Here is a 24,708-nt window from a genome sequence, read left to right as displayed (position 1 = left end):
TTTCTGTAGCCCTTCCTTCCTTCTTCTGGAATGCTTTCTCTCTTCACACTGTTTGTTCCTTACTCCATCTGGTCTCTGCCCAAGAGAGGAAGGACTTCCCTGACCACCCTAAGCAACAACAGCCGCTCGTCGTTCTTCCTAACCCTGCTTTCTTCTCCCTCATCGCATTTATCCATGCCCCCTCCCCCTAACATACATATACATGTGATATACAAAAGATGGTTTGGTCTCTGTTTGGTCTCTAGTTAATAGAGACCACATCAGGGTCCGGGTCCTTGACTGCAGTCCTCCCCCCCCGCCCCTGTTCTTGAGTACATCTTGGAGTTTTATTGAAAGTGCTCAGGAAATACCTGTTGAAATGGAAGAGCGTAGTACTCGCTAAATCCAGAATGGTAGGGGATTTCTGCGGTAATTTGGAGGAAATTATTAAAACTCCAGTAATTATTAAAGAGCAAAACTCACATAATACTTGGCAAAACCACACGCTTCCTGAGTGCTTGTTAACCTGACTGCACATTCTAAACGGGAGGAAATCTACTTTTTACATCATGACTTAATAGAGCTGGCTTTTCTCTAGCAAAAGGTAAACACAGGGCTTGGATTTTACACATTATTTATGACTTTGTAATAGGTATCTCCTTTTCACCCGCATTCAATATTTATTCTGAACTTCCTCTTTTAAAAAGAAAAAGTCTGTGAACATGACCACAGGGTATATAGGAAATTTCTTAGCTTATGAGATGCCACAGCTTGGTATGTCAGGGGGCCAAGAAGGGACCACTGTAAAATCTAACAGGTTTCTATGGATTAGTGAAGGATGCTGCCTAGGCCAGAGGAAGAGTTTAGGGAGCAAATGCAAAGACAATTGTCTTTAGATTTAAATGAGATTCTGTGGCTTTTGTAAGTTACAGTTTCGCTCACCAAGTATTAAAGGTTTCTCCCCCTGGCTTCAAATACTGTCTCCAAAGTTCCAAAGCGTTTCCTGCCAGTACAGAAATGCCTGTCACTGGCAGGGTCAGAGCAGCACGGGGAAGGGTGTGTGGGTCGATAGAGAGGCAGGTGATTAGGAAGAAGGAAAAAAGAGAGGGAGGGAGGGAGGACTACTATCTACTTATCCAGAGGTGGAAAAAAGTGCGATCTCTACAAGCCAGAATGCCCGGGTTCACATCCTCACTCCACTGTTGCCAACTTGTTTGTCTTGGGCAAGTTACTTTATTTCTTGTGCCTTAGTTTGCTCACCTGTACAATGGGGATAATACTAGTCTCTAAGCTCAGAATATATTTATGAGGCCTATATGTGTTAATGTATGTGAAACACTTAGAACAGTTCCTGGTGTATGACAAGGGCTATAGAGAGGAGGTAGCTACCATTATTACAGAAGGAGGTGATGAATTTCAGCGAAAATTAGACAGGAGAAGGGTGATGATTCCATCTTGTTGTAGCTCTTCGTTGGCTGCCTCCCCGGATGTCCTCTTGCCTGTAATAAATACAGGTGCTTGAAGCCTCTGGGCTCTTCACTGCCTGCCCACTCAGGAAAGTAGAGAGCACGAGAGGGGCTGTGCTTTTGGGACACATTTAAATTTGAAAGTAACAAAAGAAACTTGCTTGAGTAAAGCTTCAGAGGGAAGGAGTTGGTTGGATATGGGGTGGGGTTATTTGACTTACTTTATTGGCTCATTCTCTCATTCGAGCTGCCTGAGAAGTCACAGAGAGGCTGTATGGTCGGCACAGTAACGTGTGATGTGACAAGGCTCCCGGGGGAACTCAATCACTAGTGGATGCTGGAACCCGAGAGTCAAGAAAAGTGAGTAGTCCCGATCTTCTGTCTTCTTCCTCTCTCTGAGTGGTGTCCCCGTCATGGGGAACATTTCTAAGGGACAGGGGCTCAGTCAAGCACATCCACAAGCGGGGGGTGGGAATGAGCCAGAGTGAGGGTGTGTGGAGATCTCTGAGCAGCCCAGCCTGGTTTATTTAAATCCTTGGGAGTTCGTGCTAAGCTGAGAAAGTAGTGCAAAATTAGTTTTACTTCAAAACAATCATGCAGAAACATTACGTTCCCTCTTGGAGTTCTTCCCACAGCACCGTGTACCTGGCACCTAACCACTGCATTTAAGATGTATGCTGTCTTGCCTGTGCCCACATTAAAGAGCTCCTACTATGGAAACGGGAAGTACTTGACATAGGATGTAAATGAGTTTAGCTATATGCTTAGATTAAAAGTGTATCCCACTAGAAATAGAATGGATTCACCTGCTTAAATTTTATAATAAGTAATAAATAGTAAATATATTTGTAAGTCTGAGACCAGGAGGGACACTGCCCCCCTGCCCCACACTCCTGTGCTCCTTCCCTCCTGGTTTTCCTCCTTAGCTCTTTCATAATCTAGCATATGGTATATTTTACTGATTTACTCATTAAATGTCTTTTCCCTCATAGGACTCGAGGGCTCATGAGGGCAAGGATTTTTGTCTTGTTTTGTTCACCGCTAAAGCCTTAGTAACCTACAACAGTGCCTGACACGTAGAAGGTACTCGATAAAGATTGAGTGAATGAAATAGATGTGTTAGTTACTATTATCATTTTACTCTTTAGCGCAGTTGTACTGAGAGGATACCGTACATTTAAAGCCCTTTCCTAATGTCTACCGACGATAATGGACTCCAGTACGGCGATGTCCATTATTTAATTCTTCCTGTTGATACCACAACAGGCTATTTGCCCAGTTAACCAGAAGGGAATTCTATGGTGCTTTTGATCATACAGGCTTATGGATACTGGTCTAGAAAAGCAGAGGAAGACTCTTTGGTCCACGGTGGCGGTAGGGATCTCAGCAATGCGTCACCGAGGCCAAGCCCTGGTATGTGTTGTGCGCGTGTGAAACTAAAAACTGACTTGAAGGAATGAATCCTTGCTATCATATTGCCATTCTTAGAGAAGTTCTGTGTGTCACATGCATTCTTTAGAAGGACTCTCGTGTATATCCATGCGTGCCCTTACCTCTCTGAGCTCGCTCGTCCACTGCCGGTTCGTCAGCTTCACGGCCAACACCGCTGAGGTGGTGACGTGGCTTCCGTGCGCTGGTTCATACCTTTTCACGTGGAAGCTAGTACTTCACTCTGTGCGTGTGTATGTGAACAATGTCTTCTTTGACTGCCTTAATTATGCGTTAATACAGCAAAGATTTTGAAATTCTAATTAGGGTAATTCTAAGTAGTGTAAAATCTTCTGGAAAACTATCTACTACCATGTTATACAAAGCACATACACATTCACTTGATCTCTATATTGGCTATATCTTAGCCTTTATTTAAAAAAAATTTTTTTTTATTAAAGATTTTATTGACTTACTTGTCAGAGAGAGCGAGCACGAGCAAGGGGGGGCGGCAGGCAGAGGGAGAAGCAGACTTCCCACCGAGCAGGGAGCCCAACGCGGGACTCGATCCCAGGACCCTGAGATCATGACCTGAGCCGAAGGCAGACGCTTAACCGACTTAGCCACCCAGGTGCCCCATCTTAGTCGTTAGATAAATTAAAATAAAAGATAATGCTCTCTAGTAGCATGTAAAAATGACCTTAATAGGTATTACCTATATTTAAAATAGCCCCACAGAATAGTTTCCTGGCTTCATACCATGTCTTCACCTGAGCTCCACTTCTTGCTCTCCCAGACCTGAGACCTTGTTTCTTGTTCCTTTTTCCGAATTACCTTAGAGCTGGTCTTTGTCTCAAGCTTCTAGTTTGCTTGTGTCCTTTTTTTCCCTCTTCCCTGCAGTCTCGGGCCTCAGATCTGCTTGATCTCACTCCACTCTGAAAACCGAGGCGTTTTGTTGAGACAGAGGTCCCTCCTCCCGGGATGACTTGAGCTTGTTGCAAGCCTGACGTATCAGCAGTTATCACAGCGAAGGTTGCACAACATGTCTACCATCATGGCTTGACTTACAGTTTTAGACGTTTGCCTCCATCGTGGGCTCCGGAGTAGCAGTCCATGCCAGTGGCAGTGGGAGAAGGCAGGCTTTCCCTTTTTCTGTGTACTTTTCTTTTTTTTTTTTTTTTAAAGATTTTATTTATTTATTTGACAGAGAGAGACACAGCAAGAGAGGGAACACAAGCAGGGGGAGTGGGAGAGGGAGAAGCAGGCTTCCCGCAGAGCAGGGAGCCCGATGCGGGGCTTGATCCCAGGACCTTGGGATCATGACCTGAGCCGAAGGCAGACGCTTAACGACTGAGCCACCCAGGCGCCCCTCTGTGTACTTTTCTATATTGTTTGACTGTGTTATAACTAGTGTGCATTGTTTTTACAAAGACCGTAAATATCCGTGTGCGTGTTTGCCTGTATTTTTAAAAATTAACTTTGTTCAAAGCAAAAGCAGGAAAATACTGCTTAATTTTTTTGTTGTTGTTGTTTAGGGCAGGCTGTAATTGTGATTCTTACTTTCGGGTATTCAGTGAAAAGCTGCCCTGTCCTTACTGCCTTAACTTTTAAAATGTATCTTCTTGAGATGGTTTGTTTCCTGAGTCTTTGCCTTCTTGATAATGTTCGGTATAACAGTGCGTGCCAACACAGGGGCACGCACGCACCCACTCATACACCAGAAATACTCTCTTTCTAATGCTTAAAGCATGCCACAAACCCAGAATTTGTAAAAATTCTTGTATAAAATACTCAGTTGCTCATATAAAAGGCAGGTTTCCTGGGTCCCATTTGTAGTCAAGAAGAATTTGGTCTAAAATCAGTTTTCTGGAAACACTGTCTTCTTGTTGTACAGAGATTGCTTCAATTTTTCTCCATTCGGAACCTATCAATTTAGTTTTATATAATACTTAACATGATGATAATCTTAGACTTGTTCTGGATTTGGGCCCTTTACTAACCTGTGGGTGTTTTCTAGTCTCTATTGATAGTTTTAGGTTATTTTATTTAGGAGTAATAACACTGTTTCTATTTTAAAGGTAGATAAATGGCCAGTTACCTGGAACTTTCTTGTCACTCTGGAATTTTTACTTCAAATCACTAAGGTGTTCTGGAATTTAGTAAGATTAACAATTACAGAATAACCACTAAGGGAAAACTGGAGACCACAATTTTGAAATCACAGATTTGTTTCTCTCTTTATATGCTGTGGAGCTTATTTTAATCCTTGTTCAGGAGACTTTGGGTCCCAGATGTCACCTCACTTTCAGGACGCCTCCCCCCTCCCCCAGTCCTCTTTCTGTTCCCTGTTCCCCCTAATCTCCCAACGGCCGGAACTGATAAGCCCAACCTCCAGAGGGACTTTCGATGAGGTTCCATCTCTTAACTGCTTGAAAAGGAGTATATTTACTCTGCTTGGGTGCTTCAGGTCCTCCTGATCCCGTTGTTATGTACGAACTGTCTTCATTACCATGAATCATGTTTTACCACTCCCGTCTTTGTCTATGGCCCTTCTCTCTCTCTCCGCTTCTTACCAGAAAATCCCTTTCCAGCTCCACATTGGAAGTCAAGTCAAGTCAAATGAGGGTTTAATTCCTGTGTAATTTTTGCTTGTATCCAAGCACTTACCGTGTATTCACTCATTTAATTCCCGCAACAACCTGGATGGGGTAGCAATTACTGTTTGTCTTGTCTGCGTCGAGCAGTACAAGATAATGGGTACCTGTCTTATTCTAGGAAGGTGGATTTAAAAGATCGTTTGTTTACTTTTAGTCAGTAGTGGCGTTTGAATAGAAGATTTCAGTTAAATGTCTTTCTCTATGAAATGCTGGAGCTTTTGTCTTCTCGGGCCTTCCCCGAATCTATTTGTTACAGTAGGTTTTCATTCAGTTTTCAGGCTGCTGTTGAGCATTCTGTATCTGGCAATTTTAACACCTCCCTTGGTTCTGCAACACCCACTCAAAGCTCATTCCATGTGCCCTTAGCAAATGACTCCCAAGGCATTTAAATGGCCAAAGCCCATTGACCAATGAGGAGACGTGTGCCATGTAAAACAGAGTTACGCAGTTCCCTAGATCAGGAAGGAAGGTTGCTTAAGCAAAGCTTTTGTTACTATTAGCCTGCCGCATCCAGATTTCAAGACTGGAAAGGTAGGGGACACCCTTATTTGTTTTAATTGCAAGAGAGGACGAGATGGTTGTGTGGTTAGAGTGATTTAGATCAGGTTGGCTAAGCAAATGATCCCTTTTTTAATTGAAGGCAAAAAAGGAAAATTAGAGCTTGGTAATAGTTTAAAATACTGCAGTTTGCCTTACCAGCAACAAAACCAAAATTCTGAAGTTACGAACGTTTTTTTTTGTTTTTGTTTTAAAATCAGTTCTTCCAGAAGCTCTTCACTTTGCATACTTGAGAAAGCTAGGCCTTCACAGAGTAAGGTCATTTTTTCACAGATCGCTGCTATTTTAACCATGGGATAAGAAGCAGGAACTTATCAGTAATGTCCACCTTTGTTTTCCAAAGTCATTTCAGTCAGTCTTTAGAGAAGAATTTTGTGATTTTTAAGAAATGTGATAATGAAAGATAAGAAAAATAAGCAGAACTAGCATTGTGATAATTGCTACATATATTTAGCAATAATGACATTTCCTCTCTGAAAAAAGGTCTTGTATAAGAAGACTTGTAGCACCATTTTTTCAAACCAGTAGTAAAGTTTATGAAGTAGAATTAGTTAAGTGTAGGTTGTATGCTTTAAAGACTACAAGTAAGTTTCACTTTCATTATAAAGAACAGTTTAGTTATGTTTTATGCGCTATTTGTTCTAATAGTAACTCGAAGAAACCAGAGAAATACAATATTCGCTCCTTTCTACCTAGAAACAGAACCACTTGCATAGTATTTGAAGCTAATTCTCAAAAGAAAACCTTCCTCATTATGAATAAAATATGATGACTCAGTGTTATGACAGAATGTATACATAAGAAATGTATATGATAATACTTATTCATTCCTCTTCATTTAATGCTTAGTGTCAGAAGCTAAGTTTGGGTTCAGGGAAAGGTCTAACTGATTTCCCACCGTTGCGTTTCCCCAGAGATGGCTTAATAGGGGTTTGTATTTTATCATAGAACCTAGAAATTAGATAATATATCTGTTTAAAATTTTAACATATGAGAGATGGCACCGTTTGGTAAAAGTTTTTTTTTTTTTTTTTTTAAAGATTTTTTATTTATTTATTTAACAGAGATAGAGAGAGAGCACAAGTAGGCAGAGCGGCAGACAGAGGGAGAAGGAAAAGCAGGCTCTCCGCCGAGCAGGGAGCCCGATGCGGGGCTCGATCCCAGGACCCTGGGATCATGACCCGAGCTGAAGGCAGCCGCTTAACCGACTGAGCCACTCAGGCGCCCCTGTAAAAGTTTTTTAAGTATTAAAACTCTTTATGTCCAACTTGTAAGGAGAATTTTTTTTTTTTTTTTAGTGTACATACCACTAGGTACAAATGCCCAGTAATTCAAGTTATCTCAGATTCCCCCTTTCTTTTCGTTTTTACGTATTTATTTATAAATTTGCATCCTGAAACTTAGCACGTTTATTAGATTTATTAAAATGCCATCTTATGAGAAGCAGACTAATGAGGGGAGGTGGATGTAGGTCCGCCAGCAGTCGCAGAGCTAACTGTGCACGGCGGAGAAGACTTGCTAACCACCGCAGTACAAGTCAGCGCTGCTTCTCGCTTCCAAGCAGAGGTTCAAAGGTTTAGCCTAACTTCACAGATCAGAGGTCAGGCACGAATTGCTGCAATTTGTAGTTCAATCCTGCCGATAGGACAGAATTTCACAGCGATGATGATTGCTTTTTTCTACTTCTGCACACAGGCTGGACTGGGCAGTTAACAGCATCATTTGTACAAGTCAGCCCTTGGCACCCAAGTTTAATGAGTAACTAGCTGGTGCCTCAGATTTCACTGGTACAAGGTGCACATTATAAAAAAGGTCAAATGTCCATGCACAAAGCCGGAGGGGAGTGGGGAGTGACATTGCAGTAACCACCACCTCTGAATCTTATGTCAAGAATTAGTGATTTGTGTTTATTTAAAAAATCAGACTTCGATGGTGTGAATGTTAGTGTGTTCATTTTCTTTGCTACTAAAAGAGGTAGAGTAATTTTTTTAAATGTTAGCAAGAGAGAACAGTCAGATTAGAGATTGTTGACTGAGCAGTAGAAAGTGAAATTGCAGGCTGTTGACTCCTTTCGTGGAGTCTGATTTCTCAAAAACCTTCCAAAGTGTTACGCTTTCTTTCTTTTTTTAAGATTTTATTTGTTTATTTGACAGAGAGACACAGCGAGAGAGGGAACACAAGCAGGGGGAGCGGCAGAGGGAGAAGCAGGCTCCACGCTGAGCAGGGAGCCCGATGCGGGACTCGATCCCAGGACCCTGGGATCATGACCTGAGCCAAAGGCAGACGCTTAACCGACTGAGCCAGCCAGGAACCCCAAGTGTTATGTTTTCAAAAAGCATAACAGCCTTTCAAGAATCTAGGGAGCACGTTGGATAACCAGGTTTTCTAAGCCTGTGATATTTATGAGTATCTGACATTGTCTGCTCTTCATCCAAAAAGTTACACTTCTATCCTTACTTCTAACCCAGGTTGAAAATATCTTTTACTGTTTAAAGCTGAATATTGGAACTCGAAAAAATTCTTAGACAGTTATCTTTGACAAATCATGGGTTTGCCATTCACAGGTTTGACTCATAAATGACTCCGAAGCGGCAATATAAATACAGAGTGATTTGTCATTTTCCTTATAGCACAAATTTTAATTTTCTACTCTTCCAGTCTAGGATGCAGTTGGAAGCAATCGGATTTTGCCATGGAGCAGAATTAATTAAGAGTGCAGATTCTGGTCTCGGGCCTCTTGGGTTTGAATTCCAGCTTCATCACTTACAGCTGAGGGACCTTAGCCAATGGGCAATCTCAGGATGAGTATTACCAGAGAATTCACTTCATGGCGTTGCAGTAATGATTAAATAAGACAATGTACACAAAATGCTTAGCACAGTACCTGATGCATTATAAGCACTCAATGAATGTTAGCTGTTACTAACATTATTAATTTTATTAAGTTACATCACTTGTGAATAAGCCTAGCCTACCCTGTACGTCAGCCAACCTTGGTCTAGACTTGGTCTTTGCTCTGTTCGTTTCATAAGGGACATAAGTCATGCTATAGTTGGATGAGGTGATCTGGGAACATGGTAGGATGCATTCCTTTTGAATATCATAGGGAAGTGTATTTTAAAATTCCTCAGTTTCAAGTCTAGCACTCTTGTAGATGCTATCCTTTTCCCCCTAGCTGATTTGCTATTGCGTGGCAAAAGCTGTAAAAAGAAATAAATGCAAATCATCTGGTTTCCTTTGAGAATTGTTTTCATTCTGCCCTTTGGTGAGAAACAGTTGAGTGAAAAAACACAAATCCATAAATGAGACCACACCAGTGGGCTAAATTCTATCCCTGGTGAGTTATATTATATTTACTAGAATCTGTGTTTTCCTAAAATGCCAGGCATGACAATCTTAAAAAAAAATAATTTTTTTCATTCCATTTCTTCATTTTATTCCTATAGAAGGTAGAAGTAGCATTTGAAAAAAAGCATGGTTTTTACTACCAGTGACAATATATAAACGATGTGCTTAGCATTAAAAAGGTAGTGCCAACATCTCACGCTAATTAAACAGTTAAGCACCTACTGGGCGCTAGGATTAGTTGTAGGGCCCTGGGATTATAGTAGTGGATTCTGCCCTGCTACAGTTTACAGCTGACTAGGGAAGACCATTATTATACCAGTAACAACTGTAAGGCTGAACCATATAAATTAGCCAATATTGTACTGTTTTTGTCCTTCAAAATGGCAATCTCATATAGCTCAGTTTAGTGTTATGAGGAGTACAAGGAGAGAGTATATGGTGGTGTTGGAACATATTTCAGGGGATCCAGATTTGGCTTCTGAGGAGTGACATTTAAGGATGAGAACAAGCTGGCTGGGCAAGGGGGCTGGCGAGGGTTTGAAGCATTGGGAACAGCATGTGTAAGGAGGAAAGTGACACAGGGTGAGGTTAAGGATATTGACTTTATTCTAAGGGCATATTGTAAGAAAGCGTGGAGGTTAAGCAGGAGGTTGTCAAGACCTGCTCAAATTGTGGCTGTGGTTGTGGTTTGGTTTGGTTTGGTTTTTAAAGATCACTTGGCCTGCCATGAGAGCTAGATTGTTTGCAGCGGGCAAGAGTGGATAAAACAAGAGTCAGTTGGGAGGCTAATGCAATTGTCCAGGTAGAAGCTGATGGATGGCAGTTTACACGATGCTTTCAAATGTAGTATCTTGTCTTATCCTTATAATAGCTCTCACGTGAGGTGTTAATATCAGCTTCTGTACACCAGGGAGGATGCTGAGACCCAGAAAATTAAGTGGCATGCCCATGGTCCAATGTTGCTGGGGGCCCAGTAAGGATTCTGTTAGCTGAACTCTTACCTGACTCTTGCCCCCGCGGTCTCCTGGTAGCTGTAGGCCCATGTATTAGCATCCCTGAGTGTGGGCAGTTGGCCTTCAGAAAGGATGAGAAAGTTCTTTTTAGCCTAGGTTTATGATGGAGTCGAGAAGCGGAACATGACATGGAACTTGATATTAGACTGGGGTGTCCTTTTGGAAAAAAATACATGAATTTCATGTATTTATCATTCCAGAAATGGATTTGGAACAGCTTTCAGAACTACATATGGTATGACGAGATTAAGAAGAAAGGGTAAAAATCGTGGTGGGCGAACAGATGGTACCACACATCATAAATCCGGTGAACGTTCGCCCCCAGACCTGCCGTTTATTGAAGAGGGAGAAGCAACTCTAAGATTCACATGCCCCCCAAAATTAAAACAAACCAAGCGTTCTGCTCAGAAGAGCTTTTCCTTCTTCCGTAATCTAGGAAGATTTCCTGATTAGGTCTTTTTTTTTTTTTTTAAAGATTTTATTTATTTATTTGAGAGAGAGAATGAGAGAGAGAGAGCATGAGAGGGGCGAGGGTCAGAGGGAGAAGCAGACTCCCTGCTGAGCAGGGAGCCCGATGCGGGACTCGATCCCGGGACTCCAGGATCATGACCTGAGCCAAAGGCAGTCGCTTAACCAACTGAGCCACCCAGGCGCCCTCTGATTAGGTCTTCATAAAGACTCCATGACACAGTGAGCAGTATCCATAGCTCTTCCATAGAATGAGGAGTGGGTGAGGAGATGGAAGTGAATTAATCAACCCCATTAATGCCTGGAACCGTTTCTTTTCTCTAGGAACTGCCCTGCAAATCTTACTAATATACAGAATCATGTGACCCTCAGTAAGACAGTCCCCTCCACACTAAAACCCAGGAATTGTACTAGAGACGGGTTTTTCAAACTGGGTGCCCTGGGGTACCCAGGATTGTGTCCGGAGGAATGTGAAGCCACAGGACAAAAGTGGCATATGGGTTTTGCTTGAAGATTTTTGCAAAACAGTATTAAAATTTCAGTGAAATGGGTTGTGTTTGGAGTCAGTCTGGAAAATCAGATTTTTTTTCTGGAAATGAACAGCTGAGCCTAAGTATTTTATTTGGGGCAAATTTTCTGTTATTTGAATACCCATGAGAGGCACATCAGTAATCCTGCTTTTGTTCATTAAGATACAGCACAAGACTATATAAAGCCCGTAATTCCATTTCTACGTTAATAATTTGCTTTCAGTTCATAGAGTTTACATGTCCTTTACCACGATATTATTTTTTAAAGGGGGAAATTTTGCCGTTACAGAAAGAAAACTCAAAATTCTGCACAACTCATGTGTGCCAGGAATAGTACTTTATATTCTTTATTCTCCAGGCAGTCCTTCCTCTGCTCTCATACAGTCGCTGTTCTCCATAAAATCTCCACTTTATGGATAAGGAAACCAAGGCTCAGAAAAGTTGAAAAATTTGTCTGGATTCACTTCGCTAGTAAATGAACAGGGCAGGAATCTAAATTGTTTTCTGTTGGGCAGAATTAATTTCAGGACACACCTTGTAATTTGCACATTTATTTTTATTTATCAAATACTGTGATGTTGATCATTAGGTATTATCCAGGATAACAGCATTTAGGAAGTTGTCCTCACAGACTTGGGTAAGGATTATATGCTTCAAGAACTAGTTTAATAGCTATTACTCTCTGATTTATTTGAGGGTGTAGCTGTTTTTCCTTCCTTCCTTCCTCCTTCCATCCCTTCCTTCCTCCTCCCCTCCCTTCCTCCTCTTCCTCCTCTTCTTTCTTCTTCCTCTTCTCTCTCTCTCTGTCTTTTTCTTTCTTTCGTAGATCATTGATAATAAGGATGAAAACCAGCTCATGGCTTAGTTTTACTGCTTGTATTCCCATAAGGTTATGGATCTCATCGAAAGCTTTTGCCGCTCTTGGCAATATGCAATATAGTCAAGGCAAAATAATTTGGAACTGAACTGACTTTAGAGGCCATTTAATTGGCAGGTTCCAAACTGTGCCCTCTGTAGTCCTACAGGTCCTATAGGCTCCCCACTTGCCCCCAGTGGACAGTGGAGCAGAATGGATGGGGATGCCTCCCTTGCCCGCACTTCCACCAGCTTCCTGCTTTATCAGTTCTGTTTTTGCACCCGGGTAAATTTTTGGTGGAAGAAAGGGTGCTACATCTTAAAACAAAACAAAACAAAAAACAAAAACAAAATGCCCCCCCCAAAAACAAGCAATACAAAACAAAAAATTAAAAACCAGTTTGAAAACTGGTATTCCAACTCCTTTAATTTTCTTCAGGGGAGCAAACTTTATATTTCCAGATGTGAAATAAAGGTAAAAGTTTTGTGCTTAGTATATATTTTAATGTCTCATCTGAAATACCCTCATCTTGAACTTAACTCTCTTTAATTTGAATGTTTTCTGTATCGTGCCTTTAAAGATGATCCTAGGATCCCAGATCCTGTTTTTTGTAGGACTCCGCGTAAAGGATATTCTCAGAGGAGTCTTAACTACACATATTCGGGCAGAATAGGAAGTTGCCTTCATAGCAGCTCTCATCAGTTGGTGATGGATGGCTACAGTTCTTGTTTCAATGGGTTTTGAGACCCTGTCTGGATTCAGCAGGAGACAGTGTCATGATCCATTAGTGGTGTGCAGCATAAGCCCCTAAATGGGAAGAGGCATCTCTGTAAAGGGCACCAACCTCTTCTGTTTAAGAGCCTATAAGCATAAAATATAGGCTGTTTCTTCCTAGACATTGTGTTGTTCATCTTGAAATCATGGATGCTCTAAAGAAGGCAGAAGGAAAAATACAAAAGATGGAAGAAGCTGGAAAGTTTCTTCTTACTGTTCCCTGCTTCTTCAGGAACAGGGGAAAGAACAAATGGTTGCATTTCTTCGTTTGTAGAGAACATGATAGAGTAACAGTAGTCCGTTTTTTGAAGATAATGGCCCCCAATTTTTAACACACTTACGAAAATGATAATGAAATCGAAAACATTCCTAGCATTTTTTTTTAATCCCTCAGGATTTTGCTCAAAGGGCATGCCAAAAATTTAACTGAAAAATCCCAAGCAAGCTGCCTGAATTTTCCTGTATATTCTTGTTCTACATCCTATAAAGGACCGGGCAAATCAAATTAGTGGGTCTTTGGTGAGTACACTCCCAGTGTTCTGTTCTTCTTCGCTTAAAGAAAACCTTAAATATCCATTCCTATCAACCAAGATATCTGCTGCTTAGACAATATGCATCTGGTGTATGTTTATATGACAGTCTTGGTGGTTTATATGACATGATGGGTCATCTTAAACCCACAATATTGAAATCCTTATTTATTTGTTCAATTTATATCTTTGTGGCCGGAGAGGAAAAATTACTACCACTTTCTGTATGTGTGAGCATCTTTGGAGTTAAAAGACAAGGAATATTATGAATTGCTTATAAATTGCCTCTTACACCACCCAAAAAGAAGTCAAGGGTATTTCCTTCGAGTGGTCTTTCGAAAGTGTTGGACACAAGGAAGGGTCCTTTGCACAAGCTAGAAGAGACACTTGTATGTTCTTGAACAGTTCTCATGGCATTCTCTAATTTCTGTTTCCTCACCTTCGTATAAGGTAAAAATAACTGTCATGTCAGACTCTCCAGACCTTGGCAATCCAGTGAATTACAACCCATGTAAATGCACTCTGCCAAGGACATAACTCTCTACAGATAGAAGGTATTAGTATTGTGGGTGACAATCCTACCCATGCGGGGAGCATGAAAGAAGGAGGCTGAACCTTGGATGGACGGCCCTCCCCAGCCCCAGCCCCAGCTACAGCCCTCATAAGCTCCAAAAGATAGAGACAGTAAATCCTCGTATGTCAGGGAGGTGGTGCTAGGGTGACACTGATCTACCCAACAACTTACCTTCCTGTGCCTCCCCACCCCCAAGTTCCTTATTTTCTTATCCTCTAGGTTGGGTTCTGGACTTAATCTACTGAATTCAGGGACTGAGAGGGCTAACTTTTTTTTTTTTTAATAAAAGCATATTCATTAAAGAAAACCTGGAAATTGAAAGTATGAAATTGCTTATAGGGGCGTCTGGGTGGCTCAGTAAGTTAAGTGTCTGCCTTCGGCTCAGGTTATGATCTCAGGGTCCTGGGGATTAAGCCCGGCATCGGGCTCCCTGCTCAGCAGGGAGTCTGCTTCTCCCTCTCCTGCTCCCCCTGCTTGTGCTCTCTCTTTCAGATAAATAAATAAAATCTTTTAACAAAAGAAAAAGAAATTGATTATAATCTCACAATCCAAAGATAACCATAATTAACATTATGGTATATTTATTCCTTTTCTGGTTTTTTTTTTTTTTTTTAAGATTTTATTTATTTATTTGAGAGAGAGAGAGAGAGAGAGAGAGCGTGCAGGAGCAGAGGGTGAGGGAGAAGCAGACTCCCCGCTGAGCAGGGAGCCCGATGCGGGACTCCATCCCAGGACCCTGGGATCATGACCTGAGCTGAAGGCAGACGCTTAACCGACTGAGCCACCCAGGCGCCCCCCACTTTTCTGTTTTTTAAAATATTTCTGTTTTTTAAAATATTTCACATATATTCTAAAATATTATTTAACAAGTTTAACATAGTTGAGAACATGAGATAGATATTTTAGCCTACAACTCTGCCATAATTTATTTAGTCATTTCTATACTGTTGTACATTATGTTTGTTGCATTCACATATAAATATGTACATAAATATGTTCATTACATTATAAATATCACCGTAGTGAACATAACTTGACTATAAGTTTTATTTGTGTCTGATTATTTTCTTGAGGTAAATTTCTATCCGTGGAATCATTGGGCTAATGAAAATGAACTATTTTTAATGAACATTGTAAAGCTCTTAATATTGTCAAACTGTCTTCCAGAAACATCTCAAATTATACTTGCCCTCCCATTTCTCTTCACCCATTGTATATGACAATGTTCATTTCATGCATACGTGTAAAGATTGAGTTCTATCGCTTTAAGGTTTAAAATCATAAATATTTCTACAGAAGCTCAGGAAATAAAAGCCTCTTTCCTCCCCCCAGCCCTACCCCAGTCCTAACCAATATCAGGTTTCTAAAGTAGAAGATAATGCCATCCAATTGCCACTGTGCACCAACCTCCATCTCTTGGATCTGCTTATGGGGAAAAGCATATATGAGGCTTGCATTCGTTCACTTGGTCTTTGTTGTCAGCACTCGCGTTCATTTCTGTACAGTGTGCTTCAGGAGAACAAGAGAAGAGCTTTTCATTGTCTACGAGAAGCCTAATTCAGTTGATGAGTCCAAACAGACAACAAACTAAAAAACACTTAACCTTGGACAGGTCACTTAACTTCTCAAGGCCTGTTTCTTCTTCTTTAAAGTGAGAGGCTCAATATGTCGGTATCTAACGAGTGTCTGAGGTGGTTTTTAGTAAACATATGTGAGTACACAAGGTGGTGGAAACAACAGTGAAGAAGATGCTGTAGATAACCTGAACTTAACTAACTGAACAACGTGATGTGTTGTATAACTTCCATTATCCAGCAATGAAAGCACATCTGTTCTTTAAGAGAGAAAAGTTTCTCTGCATTTTAAATACTAGGAAAACTTTTCAAGTTAATCATTTCTTTTTTATGTAAAAAAGTAAAGGGAAACTCCTTCAAGATGGCCTCTACAATTTCTTTTAGCTCTAACATCTATAATCCACGAGTAATGAATAAAATAACCAAAAGCTGAGGACTCCTAAAGCAAAAGAACGGTCAATGGACCTCACAGAGAGCTTTGTAGAATCATGACTAGAATTTTATTTTTTTAAGTGATTTTTTAAAAGATTTATGTATTTATTTGAGAGAGAGAGAGAGTACAAGCAGGGAGAGTGGGAGAGGGAGAAGCAGGCTCCCTGCCGAGCAGGGAGCCTGATGCGGGGCTCGATCCCAGGACCCTGGGACCATGACCTGAGCTGAAGGCAGACGCTTAACCAACTGAGCCACCCAGACGCTCCATGACTAGAATTTTAAAGTAATAGAATCTACAGATCAGTTCTGTCTAATCTTCATCCTCACCCTGGCACCAGTTGCCCCGCAAACACACAACCACAGGGAAAGTCTACACTTGCACCATTAATGGATTTTAATCAGATTTTCAAACTCTGGAACACACCAAAAGGTTTCAGGAATAACTGAGTTTATGAATATTTGGCTATCCTTCAGCATTACCAGAAATGTTTTAATATTGTATGACTCAGCTACTGAGCTATACTGAGCAATTTCAGGAGACTGAGCCAAAGTTTGGCAAGGAAGTCTGCCACTGGCCAATTGATCTTGCTCTCTGACGTAGATTGTCCTTTGCATATTAACACAGAGTAGTATTTGCTGGATATTTCATAAATATTTGTTGGATTCCTCTCAGATTTTGTGCCACTTTGTAATACTGGTTTGTTTTGTACTTAAAAAAATTATTTTTACATAATATTGGAACAAACGTCCGAAATCTAAAAGCATGAAGAGATTATAATATTTCCTCAGACTAGCTCTAATCTTAACCTTGGAATAAGGACACTCTTTGACTAGATTGCACAGAGTTAAAAAGTCTCATTAGGTAAAAAGCTAATAGATTGGTCGTTTGTCTCTCTTTGCAATTTGAATTGTGGACATGAGAAGAAAGAAGCTGTGTAACCTTAGAACATCATTTTTCTAATCATTTTCCCATTTTCTCTTAAAAGCTGCATTCCTTCCTCCTTTTTATTCCGTATATTAACTCTGCTGGTTTTCATGACTTTTTTTTTACTGTGGTAAGATACGCATGATAACCATTTTTAGGTGTGCAGTTCAGAAGCACTAAATACATTCACATTATTGTACAAATTGTACACACCATCCATCTCCAGAACTTTTTCGTCTTCCCAAACCAAAACTTTGTACCCCTTAAACAATAACTCCCATTTCTCCCTCTCCACCAGCTCTTGTCAATCACCATTTTACTTTCTGTCTGTAAGAATTTGACTATTCCAGGTACCTCGTGTAAGTTATTATATATTATTTGTCCTTTGGGCCTGGCTTATTTCAGTTAGCATAATGCCTTTATGGTTCATCCATGTGATAGCATGTGTTGGAATTTCCTTCCTTTTAAAGGCTCATGATATTCCATTGTCTATATATGCCACATTTTGCTTATCCATTCACGCATCAAAGAACATTTGGGTTATTTCCATCTTTTGGCTATGTGAATAATACTGCCATGATCATGGGTGTACCTTTAGTTGTTTGAATTCCTGCTTTCAATTCTTTTGGGTATATACCTCGTAGTGAATTGGTCAATCATATGCGAATTCTATATGTAAGCTTTTGAGGAACCCCCGTACTATTTTCCACAGCAGCTACACAATTTTATATTCCCAACATTCCCAATCCATGTCCATGCCAACATGTATTTTCTCTATGTGTGTGTTTTTTTTATAATAGCCACGCTATGAGTAGTATGTCATGGTGGTTTTGATTTGCATTTCCCTAATGATTACTGATGAGCATCTTTTCATAAGCTTGTTGACAATTTTTCGTATCATCTTTGGAGAAATGCCAATTTAGCCCTTGGCCCATTTTAAAATTGGTTGGTTTTGTTGATGTTGCATTGTAGGAGTTCTTTATACCCTCTGGGTATTAATTCCTTAATATTTTAAGGGATTGTTTTCCCCCATTCCATGGGTTGCCTTTTCACTCAGCTAATAGTGTCCTTGAATTCATAAAAGTTTTCCATTTTTATGGAGTCCAATTTATCTATTTCTCTTTTGCCACCTGTGCTTTTGGTGTCTTATCCAAGAAATTAATGATAAATTGATGTCATGATTTTCTATATTTTACAGAAATATAAAACTATATATATTTTTCTTCTAAGAGTTTAATAGTTCTAGCTCTTACACTTAGGTCTGTGATCCATTTGGAGTCAGTTTTTCTATCTGGTTATGGTAAGGACCAGGGTTCTTTTTAAAGAGGTACTTTTCAGTCCCATCAAGTCTCAGTAGATGTGTGTCAGCCTGTTAAGCAAATGGCACACATATTCCCACCTAATGCTCATCCTCACTTACTTGTCTTCCTAGTGTAGGCTTAGGTGGTTTCCCGACAGACAGGTGAGAGAAAGCTGAAGCAATTAGGGACCTAACAGCTCAGCGGGCTCAGCTCTGGTAACTAGGAGACAGCTGTGAGGCGGCGGCTGGGATCAGCAAGCGTGTGGATGTAAACATGCTTGATGAAATCCCCGGCAAAAGAACAGCAGAGCTCGGTAGCATTTTAGGCTAAGAAGAAAAAAAGGATGTGTGTGCGCCTGCGCACACGCACCTGTGCGTTTTGCACGTGTATGTATTTGGCAGCACAGGGAAAGAGAGGGGACACTCCACACTGAACCTGGCTGTGAATCGTGAGCTACAGTAAACATTTATTTATTTTTGTACACAAATAGATTTCTCTCCGTGTTGCTTTAGAGAAACCAAACTAGATTAGCCACAGTTAATGGGCAAACCGTGTTTCCAGTCATCCTGGTTCTGTTTTATTGTGGACAGGACCTAGGTGTGCTGACAGTAGGAAGTGTGAAGCTCTGCTTGGCCTTCACTGGCAGAAGCTTGAGAAGTAAGAAGAAAATCCCAGGCTGGGTAAGCTGCCTCACCTAGGATCACCAAGACCAAAGGTCTGTGGGGGACTGGCGGCTCTCACAGGGGCTTGGAGATAAGAACGCCACACTAAGCCGCGCTAACGTAACTCACGGTGGCAGGATTCTCCATATGCATTCGATTCTTAGCCTTAGAACACAGTATTTGGCAGTTGGGTGTCCAAATTGCCAATACATTCTTGTTAACATCCACTAAGGCCCTGGCTTCAGAAACTATGAGAAACGGGCACCTGGGTGGCTCAGTCGTTAAGCGTCTGCCTTCGGCTCAGGGCATGATCTCAGTGTCCTGGGATCGAGCCCCACATCGGGCTCCCTGCTCAGTGGGAAGCCCGTTTCCCCCTCTCCCACTCCCCCTGCTTGTGTTCCCTTTCTCGCTGTGTCTTTCTCTGTCAAATAAATAAATAAAATCTTAAAAAGAAACTATGAGAAACAAACTGTGACCCAGTCTCCCCTCTCTCTTGGTTTTCACGGGGACTGATTTATGAGGGATAAACTGTTTGCTGTCGTAGGGCCTCATTTTCTCTTTGCCATAAAAGGGGATTTGGAGAAAAAGGAAATGAGCTAATTAAATTTTCTGATCTAGAGTGGGATAAGATAAGCCATGCTTTCTAAAAACAGTTTGCAAGACTGGTATACCATATTTCCCTTGGAGCATTAAAATCATTTCACACTTTATTAACTCAAAGAATATCCACTATTTCTCTGTGAGACTGGGAATACATGGCTAGCTCAAATTGGGCATTTTTACCAGTATGTTCATTTTTCAATTGAAATATTAACTCCAAGGGCACGCAGTGAAAATTACGGAGTATGTGAGACATGAACGGCAATTACGTCTACAAAAATGATCCCAGGGAGTTTAATACACCTGGAAAATCATAAGCTTCCTCAGACTTGAAAATTTCATTCTAAATGCTCTAGGCCCAGTAAAACTCCAGATATATATTTTCTGTTCATTTCTATTCTTAAAATCTAAGTCTATATTTTATGAATTTCTTTAACTAATATGGTTGTGCTTCTGTGGAACTTTTTATAGCCTATGGAACTTTTATGTAAATTTCCAACTAACTTTAACCGCCTAGTGAAATTATAGACATTAGGAAAACTGGTTCTCCTTCCCCTCGCTCTCTCTCGGTCTTCCTTCTTTTAATAAATATCTTTCCTCAGAGTAGAGCAACATTGTATCTTTCCAAATATCTACAAATACTACCTCAAAGAATTATAAATATAGCATTTAAATAATTTATAATCGACAACCTCTCTTCCCTTCCCTAGTTTTAAGCCATATCTTCCCATATTTCGTTCAGATGGTGAATGCTCATTAAAAAGTAGGGTGGGGGTGTGTGTGTGCGTTACTTAAACAAGGATTAAAGCAAATAGCTAATCACACAGTAGCACTGCTCTATCCCTGTATGTTACTCCAGGGTATTTATTAACTGAGGTGATTACATTTGAAAACCAGGGCTATTAAGTGAGAATTTGAGATGAGAGGAAGATAATTTTAAAAATGGTGTGGGAACTATGAAAGAGGAGGAACAGTGGCAGGCAGTAGTGAATTTTTTCTCCCCCCACTGAAACTAGAGGTCCCTGTGCTGCTTCCCCACCTTTGTCCCTCTGCAATAAGACGTGTCCCTGCGTGGCACACTCTCGTGGAAAGGAGAAAGACAGATGGGGGGTGACATTATTGGATTGCGAGCCTTGGATTTCACATATAAACATTTGTGAACTTCTGTGTTATATTCAGTATCAGATGAATTTGTGAAAGACTCCCTACTAATATGGCAGAGAACTGCCCCGGAGCAGAGCAGTGCCAGGGAGAAAAGGACTGTCCCCCAGCCAGTGTGCATGAGCGCAAGCGCTGTAACACCCAGCCTCTCGAAATACCTGCGCGTCAAGGAGCGTTTGGAAACTGCCCTCACAGTCAGGCATGGTCTACGCCTAGGCATAGACCTCTCTACCAGATCCCTGAAACAATATAGTAGAAGCTAAGCATATCGGCTAATGCAGAAAAAAAAAGGGGGGGGTCATTTAAGTTCTACACTATCTGACCAGTGCCTACTTTACCAAGAAGTTTCTTTTTTTTCTTTTTTAAAGATTTTATTTATTTAAAAAAAATTTATTTATTTGTCAGAGAGAACACAAGCAGGGGGAGCTGCAGGTGGAAGGAGAAGCAGGCTCCCTGCTGAGCAAGGAGCCCGATGCGGGACTCGATTCCAGGACCCTGAGATCATGACCTGAGCCCAAGGCAGGCGCTTAACTGACCGAGCCACCCAGGCATTCCTACCAGGAAGTTTCTAAGGAGGTTAACATTTGCATCTAGTGTCGTCCATTGATGGGTTCCATGTAGCTTGGCTGCTTGACGCTACTGTTATCTAAGCTGTGTATCAGTAATGCTGGCCCCTGTCCCAAAGCTGGCTTATCCGTTCTTTAATGGGCTCCTTTTGGTCACATGGACCGCTGCACAATACTTGGTATGGCTATTTGTACACGGTTCTGGATGTAGGTAAACCACAGAAGTTAAATATAAATAGCTAAATGGAAAAAATGTCCAAAGCAATTTGCTGGTACTTATATATGATAGTAAAATTCTCTTTGTAGCTTTATCTTACCATGTTTCTTACAAAAGACATTGCTCATGTGCTCATTCATTGGTTTTTTCATTCATTCATGCCTTTATTGGAACATCCCTCCATTTAGTGCTAGGTGCCGAGGATACCGAAATAAGCCTCCCTTTGGAAAGCTTCAATTACAGCTAATGAAATAAACCATATTGTTTTGCTTTTTCTAATACATTTCAAACGGTATAGATTAAAGTAGAAATAGCCTAAAATATGTAAAATCCCTCCATAATAGAAAGTGAATTTTACTTTTTCTGTTATTAAAGGACCTCTCTCTCAGACGGTTCTTTTTCTTATTGAGTCTTTTTGAAAACTGAAAACCAAATGAAGTTGATAAAACATACCACAGTATTCACAAATACCCACCCAGAATGACTCAGGTTCCTTCACACCAATGAACTCAAGGTTCTTCCTTTCTTTTCCAAGTTTTTATAGTAAAGAATTAATCTATTGGGCCTTAGGGTCTGACTTTAGCCATCCATTTGCTAGAAGGACCTGTTCAATAAACTATCATTTTTGTTTCCCACTGAATGCAAAATAATAATATATAATAATAGTAATGATAAACCCAACCATCACCAGAGGGAAAATGAAGCTAGAAAGCTGAGTAAAGGGAAAACATTAAACATTTAATGGATTAAAAAAAAATTTTTTTTTGATTAAAGATGCATTTTAATGCATGCTGTCTTTGTCTCCCACTAGGAAGTTCACTTCCTTTTATATTTTTTTCTCACAAAGAGCCTATTACAGTCATATTGTCAAGAAACAGAAATACCCCACGTTCAACTTAAACATTGAGGAGATAGTAATCCACATCTTACTCACTGTTGAGAGTATTCCTGGCCAAATGCGAGTTCACTGCACCTATTGTCTTGAGTACTGGTCCGTGAACTACAAGGACATCCACGTTAAACAGGATCTGGTTTTTTGTTTTTTTTTTTTTTTCTGTGGGAGCAGATAATGTTTCATAGTCACCACCGAAATGACTAATGTTAACCAAATAAATTAGAAGGTCACACCTAACACTGAAGCTAATGTTTGACTGTGTCACTCTATTTCAGAGTCTTTGTTCCAAGACAGGCAGTATGCTTGTGACTTTCCTTACAAAGAGACCTAGGATATTCATGTATAGTATATCTGGTATACCACCAGGAGGTAATAAAAGAACACGTCGTGTAGAGCATGTGCTCTGGTATAACATGACATAGCAATAATAGACCATACTGTTACCCTATAACTACTACTTGCAAACCACTAATACCATTTTCAGTTGGTGGGGAAAGAAAAGCATTTACACACCATTAGAAAGACTGTGTAAGCTTATGTTTGAGAAAGTTTACTTTCTAAATCTGTTTTGAGATAAATTCAAGAAACTGAAGGAATGAAAAATACCCTTTGCACACAAATTTTAGAATTTTTTAAAAGCCCATCTGGAACTCTGCTGTATTTGACTGCCTGGGTTTGGTTTGGTTTTGAATATAAACAGACTAGTGTCAAATAGAAGTTAAACTAGAGACTATCACCCTAAAGATAAAGGCTTCTCTATTAAATTATAATCCTGAATTTACCACTAATTGTGATTTTGAGCTTAAGCACATGATCACCCTTTTTCTCAGTCTCTCCATCAGGAAAATGGGACTGATCCTTTTACACGGTATTGTAGGTATATATGGATACATAGGGAAGGTAATATGTAGGGAGAAATCAGTCTTTCAGTAACTTCAATCATATTCTAAATGACATAGAGGACTTCCTTTCTAAAGGAACTCTAGTATTAATCCCTTTGTGAATTAAAGAATATTTTTATAATAAAAATGATCATCCCTTAAATTACCAGTTCTTAAATTCAAATGGTGGCACATAAGAGTTTTTCTGAGAATATTGTGCTCAGGATACTTTCTTAAGCTTGTGTTAGTAATTTTAATATCTGATAGTTAGCAAACAATATTAGAGCCTATTACATTCAATGAGTAGGCACAAAGCATTAGTGTAGGTATACTTAGTAGTAATAAAAACATATAATACACGTAATTGGACAAATATCAAAAAGAACATGTTCACTTTTTGCATTATCATTAGCTTTAAAATGCATCATTACAACCACATATTTCACATGTAGTGTCTTTTGTTTTTAAGATTTTATTTATTTGAGAGAGAGAGAACGCACACATGAGCGAAGGGGAAGAGCAGAGGGAGAGGGAGAAGCAGACTCCCCACTGAGCAGGGAGCCCGACACGGGGCTTGATCCCAGGACCCTGAGATCATGACCTGAGTCGGAGGCAGACGCTCAACCAACTGAGCCACCCAGGCGCCCCTCGCGTGTAATGTCTTAAAGCACTTTCCCGTATGGAGAAGGCAGTATCTACGTTAAGTTCCCTTCCAGTTTGTCCACGCAAATTTGGGAGCAGTGTCCCTCAAACTCTTTCGCTTTTAAAATTACATTATCAAGCAGAAAATGTGTGACTCTAAACTGTGGCTATATAGTTCTCTACAAAGAGAACATTCTTGAAACACATCTGCTTTGCCCAACTGAAACAACAATAATGATGATGGGATTTGAGCATTTATCTCAGCTAGGTACCTTTCTAGGTGCTTCATATGTATTGTCTCATTGAATTCTCACAGCATCAGGAGGTCTATTATCACCCTTTCATAGGTGGTGAGACTGAGGCTCGGGGAGACGAAGTGACTTGTGTGATGGCACTTGTTTCTCAAGTTGGTGGAGCCAGGATACGAAGCCGGGCAGTCTGGCTCCAGAGCCTGGCGGTGTCACCACCATCCCCACTGCCTCATCGCAGTCCCATCTTCTTACTGATGCATCTGGATTATGTGAATTCTAGTCCTTATACGTTTCCACCTAAGAACTGAATTCGATAGATTTTTAAGTCTAGAAATAACAATTTGAACGTGTTCGCTACTTAGCAAAGGGCCAGAAAGAGGCTATGGAACCGACTGTGGAACTCTGAAAGCTCAGGGAAGG

The 24,708-nt window shown here is 40.5% G+C and overlaps 1 protein-coding gene across 3 annotated transcripts in view; it reads left to right on the top strand.

The window, feature by feature from the left end:
* RBM47 (RNA binding motif protein 47) overlaps positions 1–24,708 on the top strand; it is a 151,804-nt gene that overhangs the window by 102,804 nt on the left and 24,292 nt on the right. For all 3 annotated transcript variants that reach the window (XM_078068540.1, XM_078068539.1, XM_078068538.1), the window contains exon 3: positions 1,693–1,805. In XM_078068540.1, the coding sequence (XP_077924666.1) occupies positions 1,780–1,805 (26 nt within the window). In that variant the 5' untranslated portion in view covers positions 1,693–1,779. The remainder of the gene's footprint in view (positions 1–1,692; positions 1,806–24,708) is intronic.

The sequence above is a fragment of the Halichoerus grypus genome, chromosome 3 (assembly GCF_964656455.1).
Source record: "Halichoerus grypus chromosome 3, mHalGry1.hap1.1, whole genome shotgun sequence".
NCBI lineage: Eukaryota > Metazoa > Chordata > Mammalia > Carnivora > Phocidae > Halichoerus > Halichoerus grypus.
The sequence above is the reverse complement of the archived record's forward strand: the minus strand, read 5'-3'. Positions and strand labels throughout refer to the sequence as shown.